At 46.9% G+C, this 25,788-nt stretch overlaps 1 protein-coding gene across 3 annotated transcripts in view; it reads left to right on the top strand.

Annotated features, from left to right (window-relative positions):
• Positions 1–25,788, top strand: part of PCNX3 (pecanex 3) — an 873,417-nt gene that overhangs the window by 412,073 nt on the left and 435,556 nt on the right. For all 3 annotated transcript variants that reach the window (XM_086938333.1, XM_086938332.1, XM_086938334.1), the window contains exon 15: positions 17,134–17,244. In XM_086938333.1, coding sequence (XP_086794459.1) covers positions 17,134–17,244 — 111 coding nt within the window. The remainder of the gene's footprint in view (positions 1–17,133; positions 17,245–25,788) is intronic.

Below are 25,788 nucleotides of genomic sequence, written 5' to 3'. Positions count from 1 at the left end.
AGCAACCTTCCAGGAGAGCTAAAAGGACGCCGAGATCAATGCCTCACTCCAGAGACCCAAGGCGGATCCGAAGGACCTCAAGAACTTCCAGCCCATCTCCCTGCTCCTGTTCCCGGCGAAGGTCGTCGAAGGTCGTCAACGGACAACTGACCCGCTACCTCTAGGAGAACAACATCCTGGACCCGTCCCAGTCCGGGTTATGCAGCAACCACAGCACCGAAACTGCCCTCATCGCCACCACCGATGACATCAGGGCCCTGCTGGAAAACGGGGAAAACGCTGCCCTCTTCCTCCTGGACCGATCAGCCGCCTTCAACACTGTCTGTCACCGCACCCTACGCACACACCTCCACAACGCAGGGATTTGAGACAAGGCTCTGGAATAAACCACCTCCTTCCTCTCCGACAGAACCCAGAGCGTCCGCCTCCCCCCTTTCCGGTCCGTAGCCTCCATGATCATCTGCGGCGTACCCCAAGGATCATCCCTCAGCCTGACATTGTTCAACATCTACATGGCACCGCTCGCCCACGTTGCCCGACTGCACGACCTCAACATCATCCCTTACGCCGACGACACCCAGCTGATCTTATCCCTCACCAAGGACCCCCTCACACCAAAATCAACCTCCACGAAGGAATAAAGGCCGTGGCCGAGTGGATGCAGAACAGCCCTCTGAAGCTGAAGCTGAAGTCAGACAAGACTGAGGTCCTCATCCTCTGCTTCACCCCCTCAGCCTGGGACGCCTCCTGGTGGCCGACCGCACTGGGAACAGCACGGACACCCACCGACCAGGCACGCAACCTGGGGTTCATCCACGACTCAACACTCACCATGACCAAGCAAGTCTACTCCGTCTCATCTTCCTGTTTCAACACCCTCCACATGCTCCGCAAAATCTACAGGTGGATTCCCACTGGAACAAGAAGAACGGTCACCCAGACCCTCGTCCGCAGCTGGCTGTACTATGGCAACGGCAGGAGCCTCGGTCAAACTCCTGAAACGACTTCAATGCATACAGAACGTCTCTGTATGCCTGATTCTCAACATCCCTCGCCACACCCACATCACAGCTTACCTGAGAGACCTGCACTGGCTTCCCGTCAACAAGAGAATCTCCTTCAAGCTCCTCACCCACGCTCACAAGGCACTCCACAATACCGGGCCGGCATACCTCAACAGATGACTCCCCTTCTACACCCCAAACTGCCAACCTCGCCCCCCCCCCGTCCCCTGCATCCGTAGAACGACCACCGGTGGCAGATCGTTCTCCTACCTCGCCGCTAAGACCTGTAACCCCCACCCCATCCTCTTACGACAGACCCAGGACCTATTAACCTTCAGGAGGCTACTCAAGACCTGGCTATTCAAGCAGTAGCATCCCCCCCTCCAGTGCCTTGAGACCTCATGGGTGAGTAGTGTGCTTTACAAATGTTCTGATTCATTGATTTATTGATTGATTAATTGGTTGCAAGGGTTGCCTTGAATGCTATCACTGAAGTCAATGGAAAACCTGCAACAAGAAAATTGCTGCAAATAAGGACTAGGGTACCAGTCTGGCAGAACCCAAAGAGTGCTCCTGAGGGTCTCTAGACCAGCATACACTGTTGGTTGGGTCAGACTCGGACTGTGGGACCCAGCTGCAGAGATGTTTTGTCCGGCGGGTCGCTTGTGTTGGGGGCTTTCACTTTTTAGGTCAACCTGAAGATTGGGACAAAACAGGACAACAGGGTCAGTCTCGACCATGGTCTCGCTGGTGCTGACATCCCACGTCGTCTTGTGTCTTGGCGGTGTTGGTGACTGGGCTGGGCACTAAAAATGCCTTTGCTCCAGTACCCTGCTTATTGGTGCAGGGCAACTCCTGGTGGTGCTGGCATCTCCAAACTTGGTATGGAGACGAATCTGAACTTCTGGAGCATGGATACCTCCTCCTGGGAATGATGCTTCCTTGACTGACCCAGGGGGAGGGGGTTGTCAGCAAACCGGTGTACCTGGTCAATGCAGTCGGTGGCTGCAGGGAAGTGGCTTTTCCACTTAAAGGAAGATTCTAGCGAAGTGCTGGCAGCCCTCCAAGGCTTTGGGAGGATGCACATTTGCAGGATGAGCCGGGTCTTTTCAATTTTCGGGACAGGAGCAGGCAGCCAGGGTTTGGCCCCAAGTCCACAGCTAGTCCACAGGTCTTGTGTTCTGTGGCTTTTCTTTTTCGTGCTTCTTTAGTCGGGTGAATCTCACTTCCTGGTGTTATGGGGCCACCTAAATACCGAATTTAGGGGAGTGAAGGGTAGTAGCCAGTGGGCTGCTTGCCCTTGGGGTCACTACACCCCCTATTTGACCTCTTCCTGTGGAGAGTGAGCATAATTGTGTCCCAGAGTTCCTAATTCTACACAATAAAAGATGGTGGAACCCTTCTTTTGTGGAGCACATCGGGTAGCCCACCTTAGGGGTGCAACTAGCCTGGAGGTGCAGCACGCCTACTTGCATAGCTCATTTCCCGCCTGCCCTGGTGCCAAATGGGCCTTGGATAGGGGATTGACATATCCCAGGACTAGGGGAAGCCGGGGTTGCATATCAATGGTGGCAGATGCTAAATCACTAGATATCCTGCTGGAGCAGACCTGTTTCTGGCCTTCAGAGGGGGTGGGCTCTCTCTTGCAGGGGGTCAGAAACATGTCTGTGGTGGCAGGCTGCATGATACCAGTCAGGAAGCAACAAAGATAGTGGTAGGTTTTTCAGAGGGCACCTCTAAGGTGCCCTCTGTGTGCATGTCCTAATAAATCTTGTACTGGCAGCAGTTCAGATTTATTAGGACTTGGTGTTTGATACCGAACCCTATAGACTTCAGTAAAGCCATATTTTTGCTGAGAAACCTGTAATACCCAGTGCCCAGTACATATACTTAAGATGGCTTCCCGGTTCCTTTTTCCCATCTAGTAATTGGCCTAGACAGCACAGGGGCAAATCTGCTCATGCAGATATGCCCTTGAATGTAATATAATGCCCCCTGCTTTAGGGCTACAGTCTCTGCTGTAGGGGTGACTTACATATATCACATGCAGTAACTTTGGCATGCATTCTGCCTTTGTGAGCTTCTCCAGACCACTTGCTGTACTCAGCAACTGGCCCCCACCAGTTCTGACCCTCACTCTGGCAGGAACACTGGCGGGAAACCCTCCGTCCGGAAGGGGGGTGTGCCAGCCTGTGCCAACTCCACCCCTCAGGTGGGAGAGTCGAGGTGAAGCACATCCCTAGGCTCCGGCCATCTTGAAGATGGGGAGCCCTGCCCAATCACAACTAGGCTCCTGCCCCCTCCCACAGGAGAGGAGCAGGCTAGGGGGTGTACCCACCCCAGGACAGGGACCCATTGGTCCCTGCCCTTGCCCTACCTGTAACACCCCTAAATGTAGTATTTAGGGGCACCCTGAACCTTCCTTCCTGAGATCCAGATTACGAAACAAGAAAGAACAAGGAACAAGAAGACCTGCCGTGGAGCTGCTAAAAAGAGGAAGACACCAACTGATTTGGCCCCAGCCCTACTGGCCTGTCGACCCTCGAACCTGCTCCTGCTAAACCCCGGCTTCTCGAGTGGTCAACAACCTCAAGAACACTGGAGGACCTGACTGCCTTGTGACTCTGACTACCTGGGTCTCCCATGAGCAGTGGTTCTGCTCAAAGCAAGTAACAAGCCTTGGCATCAGCCCGCAACCGCGAACCCTCCACACTCTGCACCCGCCAAGCCTGGCTTGTGCTGGAGAGAATCAAGACCCTGAGGACGTCCCCCGGCGATTCTGACCTGGAATCCAGTGCCCAAGGACCCTCCTCGACGATGCCCGCAGCCTCAGGACAAGGGACAACTCCAACCGCGACCAGCAGGGGATAAGATTTCCCGACCTCAAAAGACACCCCTGCACCCGGCGCCCCACGGCCCCCTATCCCCAACTCTTGGGTGCCTGCCTATCCTCCAAGATCCCAACTTACCCCTCGAAGTGTTGGTCGCACCAGAAGGTCCTCTGTCCCCGGTCCTGCAGCCTTTGTTCCCTTTTCAAGATCTCCTTTGAATAACATTGAACGCCCGACGGCTCGAAAGCACCCTGCACCCAGTCACCCGAGTGCCCGTGGCAGTGCAACCTTTGTCCTGATCTACTTCACACATTGCAAAGGACCAGGAGTCCAGCTCCCACAGCCGCGTGGCCTGCTAGCCAGCAGCACCAACCAAAGCCCCCCTGCCTCAAATTGGATAACATTCGGCCTAACTACCTCTGCACCCGGCTGCCCCAGTGCCGCTGAGGGTGTACCAACTGTACCTACCTGACCCTGGGGTACCCTGGAGTTTATGCCCAGAACCTTAACTTCACCAGTCGAGAACATATAACTCACTTTCCTTGCATAGGATAACATTGACTGGTTTGACTCGAAAAAGTGTGAAGTTTTGACATTTTTAAATATTCATCTAAAATCAGCCGAATAACGAATTCCAAAGTACTCACCTGTGATCAGGAGAGAAGCCAGTACTGTACCTTTTAGCCCAGTACTGGACCGCAAAAGTAATCCTAACCATGTTTACTAGTAACCTGAATTTTCTTCCATAATAAACCATTGTTTTTCTGTGAAATTTCTTTTAAGTGTCTATTTTTGAAAATTACAAATCTTCCTTAAAAATCGTACCAACCACTGAAATGTAATTACTTACCTGTCTTAGGTGGAGACCCCGGTACTGAACCTAGGAGTCCAGTCCTGAATTCCAAAAGTAACGAGGACCTACTTTACCTGTGACTTGAATTTCCTTCCATTGGATAACATTGCTAGTTTTGCACTGAAAATACTGTGTCAACTTTTAAAATTCCTTTATATTCTTAAAAAATTACTGCATTAGCTAAAACGTTTTTACTAAACTGTTTTCAGCTTAGACCCCTGGACTGAATCTATGATCCAGTCCTGGAGTTAGAAAAGTAATCTATAAAGTAATCAGCTGCATTTATGTAGAAAAAGCTATTGAGCTCAATGTTGAATTGTGTTGCCTACTGCAACCACTGTACCTATTGTATTTACAAAGTTTATTGCCTCTTTGCAAAGTAATTACCTGAGAGTACTCATATTGAGAAAAGTATATTTTGATGCCTGTTGGTTCTAAAAATAAAACAACTATAGACTTGAGTACGGCGTTTGATACAGTGTCACACGCTAAGCTTCTGGCCCGCGTGAGCGAGGCTGGGGTAGCAGGGTCAGCCCATGACTGGATGTGCTCTTTTTTGGCGAACAGGAAATTCCAAGAACACTGCCCCCCTTTTAAATCCATGTGTAGGTATTCTTAAACAAAGGTTCCCCCAGGGCTCTATATTGAGCCCTACGTTGTTTAACCTTTATATGGAACCCCTTGCTAGGATGGTGGAGTCTTATGGGGTGGATATTGTGTCATATGCCAATGACACCCAACTGGTGGTCACATTATCTCACAACCCAGTTGAGACAGCAGATAATTTCTCCGTTTGTCTGGTGGCACTTGCCGGCTGAATGAAGACTAATTGCTTTCGCCTCAATGGTAATAAGACTGAACTTCTGGTGATTGGTTCTTCTCTGTCGATCTGGACGTCGGGCTGGTGGCCCTCTGACCTGGGTCCCACACCTGCCCCCTCTGATACGGTGAAGAACCTGGGTGTTCTCTTGGACACTAACCTCTCATATTCCCAACACATTGGGAATCTGGCGGGCAAATGTTATGGTATACTAAAGGTTCTACGCAAAATCCTTGATCTTCTACCTATTAATGCTAGGAAAACATTAGTGCACGCCATGGTCACTTCTCATCTTGACTATGGGAATTCTCTGTTCTGTGGCCTCAATAAAAAAGGACAGAACCAACTTCAATGTGTCCAAAACGCGGCCGCTAGGCTCGTTCTGAACCTGCCTAGGAAGTCGTCTGGGAAACGTGCTCTTCAGACCTTGCGTTGGCTACCCATTCAGGAACGTATTCGGTTTAAAGCCATGTGCATGACTCATCGTATTGCACACGGCAAAGGCCCAGTCTATTTCCAAAAGATGCTGACTATATACTATCCCAAACGCCTTTTGAGATCTATGGGTAGCATCCAATTTATGCACCCCGTATCTATAAAGCGCGGATGGGTGGTCGTTCCTTCAGGTATCTAGCTAGCAAGCAATGGAATGAACCCCCCATTGAACTTGGGATGGAACCCTCAGAAAAGCTGTTCCGGCTTAAACTTAAGGCATACTTGTTCCCCAAAGACAATAACTGAGGCTGCTTTCGCCCGTCCCGTCCCCTCCCCTCACTTTAGGAGTCCTGTTGGATTGCATCTGCAGCGCGGGGATGCACTGTTCCCTAGTGCAACCATGCGCCTTATAAATGTTTTTATTGTTGTTATTATTATTATTATTTTGATATAAAAACAATTGGCATAGAGTTCAGTTCTTGAGTGTGTGAAACCTTTTGCTGACTGAGTGTGTACAACAAATGCTTTACACTGTCCTCTGGTACTGCCTTACTGCTTGACCAAGCTACCACTTTAGAGAGTAAGGTCACACCTGACTTTAACCTCTGTTATACCTCTGGAGATTGTGGACTCCATACACACTGTACCTTACTTTGGTCCAGTATATATAGAGCCACTTTCTCACAAAACTCGCGGAAATTTCGAGATCTATTGCATTGCAAATGCTTGTTTCCTTTACTTTCAGGCATGTTGCACAGCAGCTTCACAGTACAATATAGGTAACAGAACATTGACAAAGACAACAGATCTCGAACTATTGGCTTAGTCAATGCCGGTTGTTCTTTGCCATTGGCATCAAGCTTCAATCAGCACTAAAATTGTTATATTAGATGTATGTGCTTTCAATCCCTTTCATTACTTTACATGTTCAGGGCTCGAAAAATTGTACTAGTCCTGCATATCTAGTGAAGTAGTGTGGCTAGTGAAGTAGTGTGGCTCACTGGTTAGAGGCGGCAGACCCGAGAGCAGAGGACGGCCCGGGACCAGGGTTCGATTCCCGGCGCGGCAGGTTTCTGGACCAGGGTCAGCGGACTCGATAATTCTCTCGCCTCGGTGCCCACTCTGATCAGTGATCACACTCGGCAACTCTGGGCATTAGCTTGCCTCATCTTCACTAACGGCCCCACCAGACCGCCGGGGATGCCTGGTCTCACCCTGGAGATACCCATTAAGGGACCATCTCTCAGGGAAGCCAGGAAGGGTTTCGCAGCGGTCGAAGCGCCTTGGGACCCACCGGGTAAGTAGTGCGCTATATAAATGCCTATACATTTACATTTACATTTACATTACCTTGGAAAATCTCCTCAACCTGACTGCAACCGACTTGACCTCCGTCTCTGAAAATGGAGCAAAAGTGACAAGATAACAAGATTTAAAGGCATCTTTATTGCTCATTTTCCTTTGTGAGCAATAAAAATGCCTTTAAATCATGTTATCTTGTCACATTTGCTCTGTTTTCAAAGACCGAGGACAAAAGTTAGTTCTCTTCCTACTTGCCAGAAAGGGCGAGTAGGACCTAAAAATAGCTCGTCCTCATTAATTCTACCTCTCAAATGTGAGCGGGCGAGTGGATCTGTCGAGCCCTGATATTGGACTTTGCAGAGGCGTATCATAAGACAAACACAAATTTTATCATCATGCCCGAACCAACACACTTTGCACATTGGACACGCCAAAAACCCATATTGTTCAAACCTAGGCCAATATATAATGTAACATCCACTAAAGGCGTGTTGGTTCCTTGCAGGGGAAGGAAGCATATCTGTATCTATGTATAAAAGAAAACAAACAACTTACCTTTTAGCCTTCTATAGGGTTGTAGGTGAGGAAAGATTTTAGGCCCCAGGCACCACCAATGTCACTGTGAGCCTAACTCGCATGTTTTAGTCTAGCCTGTAATCCTCGTCTGCTCCAATACCTTTCACTTCTCTTGCTTGAGCTTCATGAACTTGAAATGCCGCCGCAGCTTGTTCTTGATCTCCGATATTCTAAACGTTGGTGGGAAGACCGTGGTATCCTGTCCCTCCCCTGAGGACTCCTGCTCCGATCCACCGATTCCAGAAGCCTTTGTCAGTCGCATCCGCCCATCACCTGAACTAGTGTCCTCCATGCTGTTATTTATGAGCCATTATTAGCAACCATAGGGGCTGTCCAACAACCCTGAACCAGGGACAGTCAATCGATACACCTAACATTAGGTTCAGGAGAACATCCAATTTAGAAAAAACAATAATGAATAGACATTAAATAAACAAAGAGAAAAAATTGAGAAAATAAAGAAGCCTTTCAATCCAAAAGCACTATTTTCATTATCAAAAATGATTATTATTTATTACATATAGTAAAAATCTTTTAAAACAATTACGGCCAAAAAAAGCGTTAACGGCATTTCGACCGTTGTGTTACTACACTGTCATCTTCAGGACTCACAATTTACTTGAGCGTTAACAGTCTGTATAAAAACGTTCGGACCAATCATAGATTGATGGTCATCCACAGGATTTCTAAAGATACGTGCCACAATTGTAGTTCAAATGGGGCACTGTATCAAAGACACTTAGTGCAGTCTGTCCTTAGTGGCAAAAGTCCACTTAGTACTCGCCCATTTAATCGGCGGCTATCTCCAAATACAAGAGGAAATTAGAGGCAAGTTCTTCTGATTTTGCCACTAAGGACAGACTGAACTAAGTGTCTTTGATACAGTGTCCCATTTGAACTTTGGTGGCCGAAATTGTTTGAGAACACATTATATTTTTGTGTATATTGTTCCTTTAGTATAACATGTAAGGTATTTGTTTGCCACCTGTCTGGTTTGTGATATGTTTTTTGTATACCAGCACTTTGTCTTGAGCGTAATTGTTTTAAAAGGTTTTTACTATATGTAATAAATAATAATAATTTTTGATAATGAAAATAGCGCTTTTGGTATGAAAGGCTTCCTTATTTTCTCTTTCTTCAATTTTTTCTCTCTTTGTTTATTTAATGTCTATTCATTATTGTTTTTTCTAAATTGGAGGTTCTCCAGAACCTACTGTTAGGTGTATCGTTATTTATGAGCTTTCACTAAACATGTGGAGTTCTCACGGTGAACCATGCACTTTCTAATTTGACAATTTCCGCCAAATGCGTGACGTCAAGCCTATTTCACTGAACGATCACTACCGCTTGTCCAAAAAAGACCAAAAGAGGCAGAAGCATCAATTTAGTAGCATGCAGTTCTAAAAAGAAAGCGATTGGCTGAAAGGTACACGTAAGAAAGATGCGCTTCCCTATCATCACTGTGAACATTACAGTTTTATTTCGCTCGTTTGCGTATTAAAGCCGCTTTGATTTGCTAAAAAGGTTTTATGTTTCTCAGTAGGTAATTTTAGCATTTTGTATACTTTTTTTAACGTGTTTTAATAATTTAGTTTTGGCATTCGTGTATACATGTTTCACAAATAATGTGCTATTATTTTACGCTGTTGAATGAGCCGTCTCCTATCATTTTGCCGCTCGAGATTGTCAGTGTAACCTGGGACTCACGCTCGCTACAGGAGTAGCTGGGAGCCAACGCGCTGCTTGGGGCATTCTTCAACTTCTTTTCCTTGGTGGAACCGGCTGCAGAGGAGGTGAGAGGCGCGGCGAGCGGGACTGCGAGGTCCAGCATCCCTAGTAACATCGCCAGCTGGTTCCTCTTCCCGCCGCGCCGCGCCCCCTCCCAGTGCCACGCCCCCCCGCCCGGAAAGCTCATCACCTCTCGCGGCCCCCGCTTCGCGGGTGCCGCTCAAGATTGTCAGTGTAACCTGGGACTCACGCTCGCTACAGGAGTAGCTGGGAGCCAACGCGCTGCTTGGGGCATTCTTCAACTTCTTTTCCTTGGTGGAACCGGCTGCAGAGGAGGTGAGAGGCGCGGCGAGCGGGACTGCGAGGTCCAGCATCCCTAGTAACATCGCCAGCTGGTTCCTCTTCCCGCCGCGCCGCGCCCCCTCCCAGTGCCACGCCCCCCCGCCCGGAAAGCTCATCACCTCTCGCGGCCCCCGCTTCGCGGGCGCCGCTCGAGATTGTCAGTGTAACCTGGGACTCACGCTCACTACAGGAGTAGCTGGGAGCCAACGCGCTGCTTGGGGCATTCTTCAACTTCTTTTCCTTGGTGGAACCGGCTGCAGAGGAGGTGAGAGGCGCGGCGAGCGGGACTGCGAGGTCCAGCATCCCTAGTAACATCGCCAGCTGGTTCCTCTTCCCGCCGCGCCGCGCCCCCTCCCAGTGCCACACCCCCCTGACGTACTTAGGCGCTCCTAGGTACGCGCATCGCGGGACGCGCGCGGGGCGGTCACCGGGGCGAAGACCAGGCAAAGAGCGGGCCGTTCTAGGCCGTTAGAGGCCGGCAGAGACCGGACCGGGCCATCCCTCTGACGCTCTCTGCCCCTCAGCCCCCTTATACTTCCCCACAATGGCGACCAGAACCTCAAGGAGTAAGTCTGCTCAACAAGGATTAAGGACTTTGGAAAAATTCTTCCCTAAGGCGAGTATCCAAGCTAGTAAATCTCAATCAGTCACAGAAACGCACCTGAGATGGGGCTCGAAAGCGTGTTCCTGGAGCAAGGGGATACCTCTACAACAGATGTTACTACACCCATTCCACTGGACGCCACCCATATGTCACTAATGGACAGCATTGATCAGACTATAGAGTCGGTCCTTCAGCAGTTGAGAACTCCCTTAACGCAGAGGGATAGGAACTCCTCCCGTCCATCTGGGACTTCTGATCTCTCTGCCACTCCGGATATTATGGGAACAGACTTGCAGGAAGCGGGGCAGGATGCCCTGCGCACAGAGCCTCCAGGCAGTGGAATGGTACAACCCCCAAAAAGGAAAAGGTCCAGGAAACTAAAGAAGGCAAAAAGGGCCAAAGTTGATACAATTGAGCCTATCCATGATGTCAGTACAGACATTTCGGCTTCCCCTGAGCTTATTCTGTCAGGGTCTAGGTCAGATCACTCGGGCTCTCCAGCAGCTGCGGCCCCCTTATTGACCTCGGGCCCATTTATCTTTGGTGGGGTAACTTCTAACAGTACTGAGACATTAATCAATTCACTTACAGTAACCATCAAGGAATTGTTAACCCCCATCTCAGCCAAATTGGACGCCATAGAGAACAGACTCAAGGCCTTGGAAAACCTTCATACAAGGAAGAGCCCTGGGCCAGCTACAGATGCCCCCGTGGCTGCCCAGGTTTGCTTTGGGAATAGACCGCCGTCCTCTGCACTGTCCCAGGTCTCTCACATGGCACTGCAGAGCACAATTGGTGCGTCGGCTTCTCAGACGCACCCTGTGCCACCTCCAGCGCCTAGGCCCCCTGTCCCGGCCCCTAGGAGATCTAAGCAACTTCCCGCGCCACAATCAGGGCTGGCAGTGATCTCTACCAATGACACTACTGGTGGTACCACTCCCCCCCTTGATAGGCGCAGGGTGGTCAATTTGCCCCCAGAAGCAGTCCCATATACGGCAATCATGGTGGGAGTACCTGAGTTAACTGGCGATAAAAGGGAGTCTCAAGACTCACTACGAAATAAGGTTATAAGTTGGCTTAGTATTAACAGGCCGCTGCCACCAAACCTGAAAGGTGAGGTTTTGATGGTTAGGAGGATCCCTTGGATTGGCCTTACCCAAAAGAACAGGGCAGGGGATTGTATTATCGTAAGTTTTAAAAGCCCACATGTCGCCAACTACATTTGTAACTGGCTCGTTAGGCCTGACAAGTCCAATATTGAATTAGTACCCCTATCACACTTCTACCCTAATGCTAACAGCACGGAGGGAGGGAGGGAGGGAGGGAGAAGGAGTGGACTAGAGTAGGCTTTGCTGTAGATGGCTCACGTTATAGACCAAGGCATTACTTACCACCTGGCCAGGCCAATTTTATTCATCACAACAGATTCTCCTGCTTAGATCAGGTCGACTGACCACAAACCGGGGAGGCTTCTTTCAGCCCTGGGAAGATGCTGGCTGGGGTGCAAAGTTGCGGGGGTTGGAGCTCAGCCCCCACAACGGAACACGGCCCGCAGGATACCGTTAAAGATCGAACGGTCAACACGGACGATAGTCTGGGTCAATTGGGGCCCCCATCAAACACCGGGTCTGACCATATCCTGCAACCTGGGGTGGCGGAATTGGTTGGGCCATCCGCCACCGCGGTTTGCAGCATTGTTCCCCCAGACACTCACCCACCAATAGCCGCTGTGCAACCTCCTACTGTAGGTCAAGGTACCCTACCACCAGATTCGGGGCTGAGAATTCTTTCCTGGAATGTGGCGGGAATTGCTAACAAGGAAGGTTCACCGGAGTGGGATCAGCTAGTAGGTAGCAGTGACATCCTCCTTCTGCAGGAAACATGGGCGAGGGGCACTCAATCCAGGAGAGGGTTTGAAATATTTGAAATCCCTGCCAAATGGAGTGGGAAGGGGAGGCCGTCAGGCGGCTTGGCAATCTGGATTGCGAGTCACACTGGGTGCCAGGCAGAACAGGTGCTTACGTTCTCGCAGGACATCCAGTGTGTCAGGCTCACATGGCCTGGCGTTCCACCGTGGGCCATTGTGAATGTCTACTCGAGACCAGTTGCCGCGCCAAATGAATCACCGACCCTAAACGAGCTATCTTCCTTCTTGAGTCAACTTCCGGGAGACTTCAAGGTGGTGCTTGGAGGAGACTTCAATTGCCACTTTGAACCCCTGGAAGGCCTACTGGAGGGTGCCCTCACGGCCGAGGATGACTACTGGGGGGTCCCACCCTCGTCTTCCCCCCCACCCCAAAGCTTGGTCCCCCCTGGCAATACAACTCATGTCCCTCACCCTGAACTACGCACTGAGGGCTTGCAATGGTCGCACCCCTTCCGATACCCCCTCAGTGTGTACTTTTAACAGAAGGGGCCATGAGTCGAGGCTAGACTATATTATGCTAGATATTACGCTCTGGCCAAAAGTCCTCGACTTTAGGGTAATAAAGAGGTTTGATAGTGACCATAATGCCCTTTGTTTAAACATCCAGTGGCCACTGGCCCCAGTGGGCACATCAGTAGAAAGTGGTGGAGAAGACATGGGGGAATTGCTCCTTACAACCAACAGGTGCCGGGTTAAGTGGGGGAAGCTTGCAAGCTCTGAAGAGGCCATCAGCAAGCTCTATGAGTTGGCACTCCCTAGGTTCATGGAGGTGGACGCACTTCTAAATGTACCATGTACCCCAGAATACAATGAGAAACTGGGCATCATACATCAGGATTTAGTGAGGGACTTGGCCGAGTTATTTCACCCGGAGATGCCAATCAGAAAGAAAAGGACCCATGTTCCCACCTGGTATACCTCTTCTTGTAGGGCAGCAAAATCTGAGCTTATTGCTGCAATAAAAGAGGGGTCAAATAACGCCAAGGTACGTGACCTTAGGAAGCGTTACAAATCAGTGATGGCGACTGCTAGGACCGAGTGGGACTGGAACCATTGGCAGGACCTTCATGATGCCCTAAAAGTTAGGGACTCCCGGAAATTCTGGGCACTTGTAAACAATGGCACAGGGGAACTTAAAGAAGCAATTGAACCCAACATCGCCCCTGTGGTGTGGGAGGCGCACTTTGGGGCACTTTATCAAGACACTAACACCTGCCCTGATACATCTCTTTTGGCGCCCTCAGGCTCCCAAGACTCTTGTATGGAACTATCCCTGGGGGAAGTGGAGGCGGCCCTAGAGCACTTATCGTTGGGGAAGGCACCAGGTCTGGACAGGCTACCCGGGGATCTTTTTAGGCACCATCCGGACATCTGGGGCCCATACCTCCTTATTCTTTTTAATGCCATTTTAGGAGGTATGGCAATCCCCGGGTCTTGGCTGGGGGCAGAGATTGTTCCGATCCACAAGAAAGGATCCACTCTGCTCCCCGCCAACTACAGGCCTATTAGCCTAATAGACGTACCCCAAAAGCTTTTTGCGCGCCTCATTCTTAACCATCTCCTGGACTGGGTGGAGGACAATGACATCATGAGCCCCCTCCAGGCTGGCTTCAGAAAGAACACGTCGACCATGGACCAGATCTTCCGCCTCCTTCTCCTATATTGGAAGACGGTTACGTTAGAGGGAGGAAGGCTGTACATGGTCTTCGTGGATCTGAGGTCAGCCTTTGACCTAGTCCCAAGAGGGAAACTATGGGAGGTTCTGCAAAAGCTAGGAGTACCCCCCCACCTCCTTAATATTATCATCAGGTTGCATGAGAACAACTATGCACAAGTGAGGTGTGGGAGGGATGGTAAGCTCTCGGGCAAATTCCCTGTCCGCCGAGGAGTCAGACAGGGCTGTGTCTTGGCGCCGACCCTGTTCTGTCTTTTCATTAACAGTGTCATCCAACATCTTGACACTGTTAAGGACAATGATGCTCCACTTTTGGCAGGAAGGAGGGTTCCGGCAATAATGTTTGCTGATGATACCCTCCTGCTTTCCAAATCCCCCATGGGGATTCAGAGGATTGTGGATGGTTTTGGCCTTTTCTGTCACCAACATGGGCTGGAGGTGAACACGGAAAAAACTAAGTTCATGATCTTCAACCCCCCTGCCAAGGCCAGACCAAATCCTAAATTGGGGGATGTTAGTCTTGAGAGGGTTTCAACCTTTATATATTTGGGGGTAACACTCGAAGAAAATCTTTCATGGGACTGCCAGATAGCGAGATCCAGGCTGAAACTTTCCCAGTTATCGGGTGCACTCCTGAAGGTGGCTAACAAGTCCACCTTTAAGCCTGTAAGCCCGGCCCTGGAAACATACAGGTCCCAAGCGAAGCCAGCAGCCATGTATGGTAGTGAGCTGTGGGGACACAAAGCAGGGAAGGCCCTGGCAGGTGTGGAAAACTGTTTCCTGAGACGCTTACTTGCTCTCCCGCAAGGTACGCCACTCCTCCCCTTAAGACTCGACTTGGGCCTTCCCTCTATTGCTGAAGACCTTTTGTCGAAACCCGTGAAGTTCTGGCATCGGGTATGGACCACCGTGGAACTGCACCATTACAGACAAGACCTTATGCATGTAATGAGGCTGAATGCCAATAGCAAAATTCCCTGGCTGGCTTTTATCAAGGCGGAACTGTTTAGCCTGAACTAGCCAGACTTATGGGATGACCCAGCCCAGGGATGTCAAAGGATCACGCGTAAATCTCTTGCACAGCTGTATAAAAATAAAAACCTTGTTGATATGGACAATGCTCATAATAGCGGCACCCTGACGGGACGTTTTATGGTATCCAAAAATTCTTATGCTTTTGAACCCTTTATGGATTTTATTTTTCCTCTTCTGGCAAGGAAATTGTTCCTCCAATGGAGGTTTGGTACACTCCCCACCAAAGTATTTACCAGCAAATGGTCTTCAGGGGGTGACAAACTTTGCCCATGTTGTAAAGCCCAGGATGAAGACGACCTTCACATAATGTTTGTTTGCCAGGCTTACCAGAGTCCCAGGAAGCGTTGGATAGCACCGTTGTGTCGGAACCTGGGCTTCAGGAAATACCTGCAGGCCTACAGGGTCATGAAAACTAACACTTTGGGCCACATTGTCTTTGCTGTTTCAAAATTCTTAATGGCAGCATGGATAATAAGGAAGAAAATGTCCCCCTGAACTGGTGTTACCTTGTATTTTTTAGTCCATGTGGGTTCAGCAGAAATTCTTTTATATGTAAATACTGTCTTTTATATATATGTATGTATTTTATTGCATCTTTTATGGCCCATGTGGCCGAAATAAAGAATTTTTGGAATTGGAATTGGAATAATAATAATTTTTGATAATGAAAATAGCGCTTTTGGTATGAAAGGCTTCCTTATTTTCTCTTTCTTCAATTTTTTCTCTTTGTTTATTTAATGTCTATTCATTATTGTTTTTTCTAAATTGGAGGTTCTCCAGAACCTACTGTTAGGTGTATCGTTATTTATGAGCTTTCACTAAACATGTGGAGTTCTCACGGTGAACCATGCACTTTCTAATTTGACAATTTCCGCCAAATGCGTGACGTCAAGCCTATTTCACTGAACGATCACTACCGCTTGTCCAAAAAAGACCAAAAGAGGCAGAAGCATCAATTTAGTAGCATGCAGTTCTAAAAAGAAAGCGATTGGCTGAAAGGTACACGTAAGAAAGATGCGCTTCCCTATCATCACTGTGAACATTACAGTTTTATTTCGCTCGTTTGCGTATTAAAGCCGCTTTGATTTGCTAAAAAGGTTTTATGTTTCTCAGTAGGTAATTTTAGCATTTTGTATACTTTTTTTAACGTGTTTTAATAATTTAGTTTTGGCATTCGTGTATACATGTTTCACAAAGAATGTGCTATTATTTTACGCTGTTGAATGAGCCGTCTCCTATCATTTTTTTTGTGCCTCTTGCTTATTCCAATATTTAATTAGTGATTGCGCATACACAGCAACATTTGAAAACTGGACAGGAACGATTTTGCCATTGCACAAGTAACAAGCGCGGTCTCGAAAGTGAAAGAGGACCGCACTGCAGCAGGAGCATGGGGATCTCTTGTCTTTATGGGGCCTTATGTTTCTAATTAGAAACACATGGCCCCATAAAGATAAGAAAGTGCTTTGCGACAGCAGCAAAGCAGACATCCCTGTCCGGATCTGAGGCGAAAGGGCGTCTACAAAAAACCCTCATTTACAATGGCAGGCCACAGTTTAGCATAAACGGGGACGCCAGCCAATGGAAATGAAGGGCTGGGCTTCGAGTCACTTTCTGAAAACCCCTCATCCACAAAATCTGTCGCCGAGCGGGCATCGCTTTGCGATGCAACGCACGTGAGACCTAAAAAAGGTTTGTAATTCAGCACTTCTTTGCACAACCACCAGATGGCAAAATAATTCTCTGCCTGTGATCTAAGTTCTTCAGGCTGCAAAACCATTATTACAGGTATTTAAACTTTCTTCTTATGGGCTATGCGTTTATCCCCATATCAATACATCTCTTCCTTAAGTGGCATTGTTGCTCCTGCATTAAATGTGCCCCATTCCTTCTACCCCAGCACAATTCTAGTGAGATCTTTCGCTCAGTCTTTGTATGTTGTCAAAAATTATCTAAAACTTCCCTTGTGGACAATAACTTTGTTTTCTTTTTTTCATTCAGTTTTTACTCTTTGCTTCCCTGCTATCTTTCTCTTCGGTCTTCTGCCTCAAGTGAATACCTGTGTGATGTATCTTCTTGAGCAGCTGGACATGCATGTTCTTGGGGGCACAGGTAAGAATGGTGATTTCTCTCCTTCGGTACCATCTTTTCATTTTACCAAAAGACCATTGATACAACTTTTGTATTCCTTTCTCAGCCAGTGTCTAATAAACTGAATTAAAGTACTTGTAGTGGTACAGAAGAGGCAAAACTGCCATCGTTCCACAGTCTGAAGCAAGGCAACGCAGTAAAGCATCCGTAGAACACTCACTGCAAAAATTAAGAGATGCTAAAAGTGACAGTAAAAATCCTACCTATGGCAATGGGCTATGCGGACATTAGCACTGGGTATTGATTTTTTCTCACCCAATCCTTGGTGGTAATGGTAACTGGTATGTGGCAGAGGTATTGTAGAGTTTGGGAAAGCTTTAGCAAGCTTCAGGAAAGATCACACACATTAGCAGAAGCTACAGCATAGTTCAAAAGGACCCCAAAGGAAAATGTGTCGCTATTACCTATAGGGAATGTAAACATGGTGCAATCACCCAGAAGAAATAACCCATTCAAGTGCTGCACTGAGCATGCATTTAAAAACATCCTTGATCTTGACACTAGGCCATACCTAACGTAGCAGATGTTTGTAAAACCGAACTGTGAAGTGAACTTGAAAATAGTCAACAGGAATAGTATAAGGGCAAGTGGGCAGTGTGAAACAATCAATTCATGCTGGTAGAAACCCTCTGACGGACCCCCGGCTACTCAATGTTTGGACTATACTGTTAACAGTTGCCAAATAACAAATCTTTTATTTTTATATTGATTTTCAGAAAAATTCATTTGTTTGACTTTTTTCAAGAATATTCATTGCCTTTTATTAGATATCACAACTGTAAAGCTGAACTAAATATTGCTAACTGTCCACTTACTGGCACACTTTTATCGGGCTGTTTGGTTTTCTCATCTACGATTCGACACTGTTTTGCTGCTGTACACAGATGCTGAAACTGCACATAGGATTTGAGCTAGACTGCTGTAACAGTGCATTGAGTTCACTCTGCCCATTAAGCTAATTCCCGTCAGGAGTGCATGCAAGGATTTCCTTTCCATGGCGATCTGTTGCTTGGTCATTAATCATGCTAAATCTATGAATCTAGAGCTAGTTTTGCCTTTTGAACTATGACTGTTCCAAGAATACAAATTTCAGCCTTTTTAATACCAGACTTCCCAATAAATTCTGACAGCAAATCTGTAGCACTATTTAGAGCTGGATAGTTACAGAACATATGCATTAAGTCAGCGTCTTCATCCAACCACCTTGGACTTATGCCCGCCACACCTGGATATAGCTTTTGCAATTTATGGTGTGGTAGGTATGTTCTGCTCAGTGTTTAATTCAATTGAACCTCTCATTTCTAGAGAAACTTGAGCAATATTCAAGGACTGATAACCATTCTTGGTCTGTAAATTGCATATGCATGTTGGCGTCCCACTTTTCCTTCAACATTTTAAGGGTAGTCTTGGTTTGCTCAGTGATAGTGCAGAAAAACATGGTTATTACCTTTTGGCCCTTTCCATGTGTCTGCTTCAGTTGTAATGTTTTGTGCATTATCTGTTCTAAATTTCCGTATTTCGAGGTGGTTTTATTAAATGTGGTAGGGCATAATGGCTTAGAAACTGTCACACTTGAAGGCTGCCATCTCCACTCAACTTGTTGTGTTTGTCATTTATTTGATCACGCTGAATATGAAGCTTTCCACAGAGGTTTTTCCCAGGAATATGCCTGCTTTCATCAATACCGTCTATAAATTTGGGTTGCTCTGCGTTACGATCACAGCGGCATCGAGTCTAATATATTGTGAAGCAATACAGTAGTTCACATAACCTAGGAATTGAGGCCTCCTTCCTAAGTAGGCAACTGTAATTTCTGAAGTGCAATTCTATTTCTACATCCTCCATTCAAGTTCTAGCAATATTAAATTCAATGTTTTAAATGTTTTTTACCAGCGTGTTTGCTAAATTTAGACCGGATAAAAGAATAAACTATGATAGAGCCACCTTTCCGTTTTTGGATAATGGTAATTTATTCCAGAATTGTATGAGTACCATAATGGCTCTTATGATTACACCCACATTGCCATCTGTAGTAACTTCATATTTGTGAAGCACCTGAATTCCTAATTATTTAAAGGTTCTGATAGCCTCCTGCAGGGGTGCCTTACCTGATGGTTCTGTTTGTACTCTGTTGTGGAGAGGAAACTGACAACATTTATCCTAGTTAAATTTAAACCCACAGAGTGATCTAAATTTGTTCAATTGGCAAAGCAGAGGGGGCTGATCCTCCTATGTATGTTTTAGATACAAAGGGATATCATCAGCTTATGAGACGATGTGCCTATGGCAAAACACTCCTAACTATTTCTTCTCTCTTGATTGTAGCAGGCAAACGTTTCGTGATCAGTGCAAACAGCAGGGCGGAAAGTGGATGCAGGAAAGTGACCCTTTTTATCATGGTCCTCCCTAAAACAAGATACAAGGGTCTAAATGGCACACAATTAGCACATATATATATCAATAAGGACTAGCTAGTTAAAGAGGATTTTGGAGACTCAGGTTGGTACGTCAATAAATAAGGAAAAACACTGTTTTCCTTATAAAGCCCTCACCCACCGACCTAGTCTGTGGCATGCTTCATCATCGGGCCCACCACAGTGGCACCGAATGTGCCCCGGGTGTGCTTCAACGCCAGGTGACTGCGGAGCTGGTATGTTGCTGAGTGTGCAGTGAAAAGGGTGAGAAAGGTGAAGTTTTAAAAGCTATACAGTGGGTCCCAGCACCCAAGGGTTACTTATCTTTAATGAACTGGGCCTCTGTTAGCGGATAAAAAGGCAAGAAGACTTAGATTGGAGTACTAGTTATGACCTCCAACGTCTAGTGTGGTCTACATGTTTCAGCCAGTGCCTTGTAGATTTTAAGCTGGCTTTCCTCAGGACCATTTGGATATGTGAAAAGGTGCAAATGAAATAATAATAAACTTAAATTTTAAGTGAATGTGTGGTCTTTTGGCTATGTGTAGCGCACACTAAGGCGCTATAACTGTTAGAGGGGGGATTCCCTCAAGCTTGACTACAGATAACACATAGGACAAAGACAAGACGTACATGGTAGAGTCATATTAGTATGGTATATTGTTATACCACAAATTGCCGACTTGTAAGGTGGTGTACGACCTATAATCGGCTATGGTGAGTTCATGCCATGTGCATGAAGCTGGTGAGGATTTTAATGAAACCGTTAGTGTTTGGTGGTGGGCTAGAGAGCGTATTTACAAGGTGAGGTACAGATAAGTATAATACTAGGTCCTCACTCTGTTTTATCTTGTAAAAAGCTTCAAGGGTCGCCTGGCAGAGAAAGAGACCCTGTTGAGATAAGATTGTTCAAAATGTGTCCAACCTGTAGGGAGAAAGAGTGGTGGTCCGCCTCTTGTTTAGAGATCCAACTGAACAACTACAACTGAACAACTACAAAACACCATCAACCCCCTGGTCAAAAATGCCAAAGACAGCGAAAAGAGGCGGACTATTTATGTCCTATAGATGCAAAGACCCCATATTTTTATACAGTCCCCAAAATACACAAGGGTACCACCCCACCACCCGGCAGACCCATCGTGTCTGGAATAAAGTCACTATTAGAACCCCTGTCGCGTTTCTGTGACTTCTTCCTCAATCCTTTGGTTCAAAAAACTCCTTCCTACATCAAGGATACCAAACATCTCTTAAGTGTAATCCAAGACATCAACTTCGACCCTACCTCTGAATTACTAGTAGGACTAGACATAGAGAGCCTATATACCAGCTTACCACAGGACGCAACACTAAAGGTACTACACGATTTCCTAATGGCAAGCCCCTGGGAATACAACACCCCGCAGTTTCATTTTGGACTGCACCACCCTGGCCCTCAAAGAGAACTACTTTGAATACGAAGGAACATACTACCTGCAGACCAATGGAACATCCATGGGCAGCGTTTTCGCCCCTAGCGAGGCAGGCCTGTACGTGGCACATTTTGAGCACACCTACATACAACAACCCACCAATCCTTTTTCCGCCAACATAAAAATGTGGCGTCGATATATTGATGACATCCTCCTGATATGGGAAGGCAACCAAGAACAACTGGACAACTTCATGCTCTGGATCAACCACCAAGATTCCTACTTACGCTTTACAAGCACCAGCAGTTCCACCGAACTAGCTTTCCTTGACCTGAATATCAAACCGGAGAATGGAGGTCTCACCACTACCACCTTCTACAAGCCCACAGCAAGGAACTCCCTACTAAGGTTTGACAGTTTTCACCCCCGACACCTGAGGGAAAATTTACCTTACGGGCAATTCTTACGCATTCGACGTAATTGCAGCAACATCCAGGACTACAAATTGCAATCTAACGACCTAGTACACCAGCTCAAGGACTGTGGCTACCCCTCGAGGATAATAAACAAAACTTGTAAAAGAGCAAGGAACCAGAACAGAGAGGCACTCTTGGAAACTTTTGAAAAACCGCAGGAAGAACCTACCCTGACCTGTGTGACTACCTACAACACTGCGTCCAACCAGGTAGCCAACCTCATACAACAAAATTGGAAGATTATCAACTCCGGCACAAGGAAATGGGAAAAACAACGTTTTGCCTAAAAAAGAGCAACCAACCTTAAAGACCAACTAGTGAACACCAGACACCGGCCAAATACACGTAGCAATGACAACACCATTCTTAACGCATGGGGCCTGCCTAAAATCACCGGCCACCAACCCTGCAACAATTGCAGTGTGTGCCACCTGACATCGCCTTCCAAAACACTGAACCTAGAACCAGGAAAAACCTGGACACAGCAGCAGTTCACAAACTGCAACTCTGCAAACTTGGTGTATTTGATAACCTGCCGGTGTGGCCTAAGATACATTGGTATGACCACCCGGAAAGTCCGGACAAGAATGACGGAGCACAGGAGTACAATAAGGTGTGGCAAAAATATTAGCAAGCTCACAGGCCATTTTCTAACTCACAAACACACCCCCAATGATTTCTCCTGGACTGTCATTGAACAATTTGATAACACTATCAATGAAAAACTTCTCCTACAAAAGGAACAACGTTGGATATATCGCTTATCCACACATATCCATGGTCTCAACGACGCCATACCATGGAACTCTCTAGCTGTGTAACCCCACTCTGAAGTACGAAATTAGTCTACATTGCAGCGATATCTGTGCCAGGGAATCTCTGCACGGGCGTCCCAGTCTCTGCTCCCTTCTTCCCCAATAAAAGCACCACTTATGGGTGCCCCCAACTGTGTGTCCCCGGTGCACTCCTGTGCACTTATGAGTAGCCATCTCCACCCCGTGTTTGATTTACTACATGCCGGGTTTTTAAATCACCACTCTCATGGCCACCACTACCCCAGTGTTTGGCTACTTACATAATTGTCCCCGTCATGTTGACAATCCACCCCTGTCATAATGCATGACAACAACGCAAATCGTAATCCGCCTGCCCACACCCTTGTCAACCTCAGTCAGCATTAGTACGCATGCGCTACACACCCACGCATGTGCACATCATTGCCAACAATCAGTACCTGAGCCTGCACCAATACGCATGCGCTACACATTCACGCATGCGCAAATCGCGCTCTTCTCCCCAGCGCATGAGCGAACAGGGCAACAATGACATGGCGATTAGCGCGCACCCCTCCCTCTCTTTCTACCTTACACAGGTGAAACCAACCAATTAGGAAGTACAAATAAGAGACCGGCGGCCCCTTTCCCTCGTAACGGGCGCCGCGGAAGGACGAATAGGTCCAAGGAGGAACCAGACCGAAATACTCGTGAGTAAAATAGAACCACTACAGCTACAAATGGGGTAAGCCACCACTCTTTCTCCCTACAGGTTGGACACATTTTGAACAATCTTTTATCTCAACAGGGTCTCTTTCTCTGCCAGGCGACCCTTGAAGCTTTTTACAAGATAAAACAGAGTGAGGACCTAGTATTATACTTACCTGTACCTCACCTTGTAAATATGCTCTCTAGCCCACCACCAAACACTAACGGTTTCATTAAAATCCTCACCAGCTTCATGCACATGGCATGAACTCACCATAGCCGATTATAGGTCGTACACCACCTTACAAGTCGGCAATTTGTGGTATAACAATATACCATACTAATATGACTCTACCATGTACGTCTTGTCTTTGTCCTATTGTAGTGTAGTTCCTAGTTTCCCACTAGGCCCTGCGCATTGGAATAACATAAACAGTAGTATCGACGTGGAACTGCTTATATTCCAGGCCTCCACTGACTATGCTAAACTTAATTGGGTTGTGTTACCAACTAGCTCAGAGGTCACTGGAAACTTTCTTCTCTGCATAGGAAGTGATCAGCTTCCTTGGCACAGACAAGAAGGGATTCAGCTTTCCAACAACCGTGCAACATGACAACTTTGCTCCTCAGATCAAGAGTCGATCTCTAGGGTCGTGTGAAACAATAGACATAGATTTCACTCAGTCAGTCTAGTGCAGTTTACTTTCACAGTATGTAGAGAATAGAGAGACGGGCGTGTATCAATAAAGGGTTAACATTTATTGAACAGTCTTTCTTCTCATACAAGAGAAATGTATTGCCACAATTGCAATAACTGTTATTATGAAAAGTACGTACAGTAAGATAAGAATAGCGAAATAGAACTGTAAAAGCATTGATATGGTTTCTTAGCCATACAATGGTTTAAAAGTAATAAAACATATATACAGTCATATATACATTAGGCTAACATACTCAACTGGTGCTTCTAACTAAGCCTACCCCAGTGTGCCTGACCTAGGCCTAACACGTGAGAAGGGGAGTAAGTAAGTAGCTTAAGTTAAGTTGGTTTTGCCAAGGTTTGTTTCAAGAATTCTCGTCTAAGGGTTTAGTCAACACCATACCTCTGAATAGAATGATGGAGGATTGGTATCTCCTTCAGGGGTCTCTCTCGATATCCCAGTCACCTGCGAGGGTAAACTGGAAGCGCCGGGACTGGATTTCTCTGCACGAGAAAGGCAGCGGCTTCTCTCAGCGCGTCGAGGAAGGAGGGGTGACAGCGTCCGCGGGCAGCTGGGCTGGATGTCTTCGCAGAGGACGGCTGCACGGCTCCTCAAGCGTACTGCACCATAGGTCGCGCTGTAGCGGCGATAATGGTAATCAGTAGCTTCACCACCACAGGATAGCAGGCTGCAGCGACAGAGTGCTAGTTTTTACCAACACGGGGTCATGCAGGCAGCTGGCATCAGCAACATGTTCGCTCATTGCTTAAGGCAACGTTGGTAATATTTATACCTGACAGGTGCCGGGTTTGACGCAAGTTTGCTGGACATAAGACGTCAATTAAAGATGTCACTAGGAAGTGATAGTTATCAGTTGCTCATTAGAGTTCCATTACTAATCAAAACATAGCAAGCGGGGGATTTCCAGGTTTGCTAAGTTTTTATCTTTGTTGAAGAACTCGGAGTGTTATCTAGGAATATCAGATAGTGACTGCTGCTCTGTCATTGCACTAATTGGTCGCAAAGGAAGTAGCAGAGAGTCATGCTGGAATGTGGCTCTGTGGCTCTGCTCGTGTGAGGCCAGAGATGACTTTTCAGAAAATCGCACTTGAACGGTTATGCCAATATAGGGAATAAATGGATTTATAGCCGAATAGGGGCATAAGGTCACAGTATCGATCAGGAACCCAGATAAGCACATGACACCCACTCCACGAATTCATGTCCATCAAAATTACTAAAACTAAGCAATTAGATGCATGTGTAACATTGTGTAACATAGCCCACCCCAAAATACATAAATGCATTCGAAATAGGCGTACTTGTAATACATGGAATTTAGGTACTGTACGTTTTTTAAAGCATAGTAATCATTCAAAAGGTATTGCATATGGAATCAATGAACGATTATGCATAAAGAATTACACATGAAGTATCTCTGACAGAAGAAATGCGAGATAAATCATCACATAAAAATGCATTGTAATAATATGTGTGCTAGAGGCTGGTGTTATGTTGTTATGTCTCTAGATGTGTTTTTAGAAATAGAAGTGTGAAGCTTCTGTTCTCTAAGAATAGTTTTTACGTTAAGCAAAGAATTGTTCGTGCCAAAAAGAGAGGGTCAATATTTTTTTAAAAAATTGTCCAATTCAAAGAAAAAATCAGTTTACCAAAGCTCCTGGCAGTTTTATGTTGATCAAAACTGAAGGCCGAATTCAGAGTTCATGGGAACGCCGTGTGTCGGAAAGCTTTTCAAAAGTTATTGTTTCTCTGTGGGTGAGAACATCGTATCAGACAGGCTCGCAAAGAATTGGTCTACAAAATCAGGTGATAGTTCAACCAAATTAGATAGCGCTGAAACTTGGCAGGTGTGAGAATGATTGCTGTCATCGAATGCAGGATCAGCAATGCTCACAGAACGTTGTACCTGGATGATGTTGCTTTTGTCACTCGCTCCACTGTTACCACTTGGCTGTAGTACAGGAGTCTCCACGAATGCCGTCATCAGGATTGGTAGCCGC

Source organism: Lissotriton vulgaris, chromosome 9 (assembly GCF_964263255.1).
Source record: "Lissotriton vulgaris chromosome 9, aLisVul1.2, whole genome shotgun sequence".
In the NCBI taxonomy this organism is placed as follows: domain Eukaryota; kingdom Metazoa; phylum Chordata; class Amphibia; order Caudata; family Salamandridae; genus Lissotriton; species Lissotriton vulgaris.
This window is presented reverse-complemented; position numbering and strand designations above follow the sequence as displayed.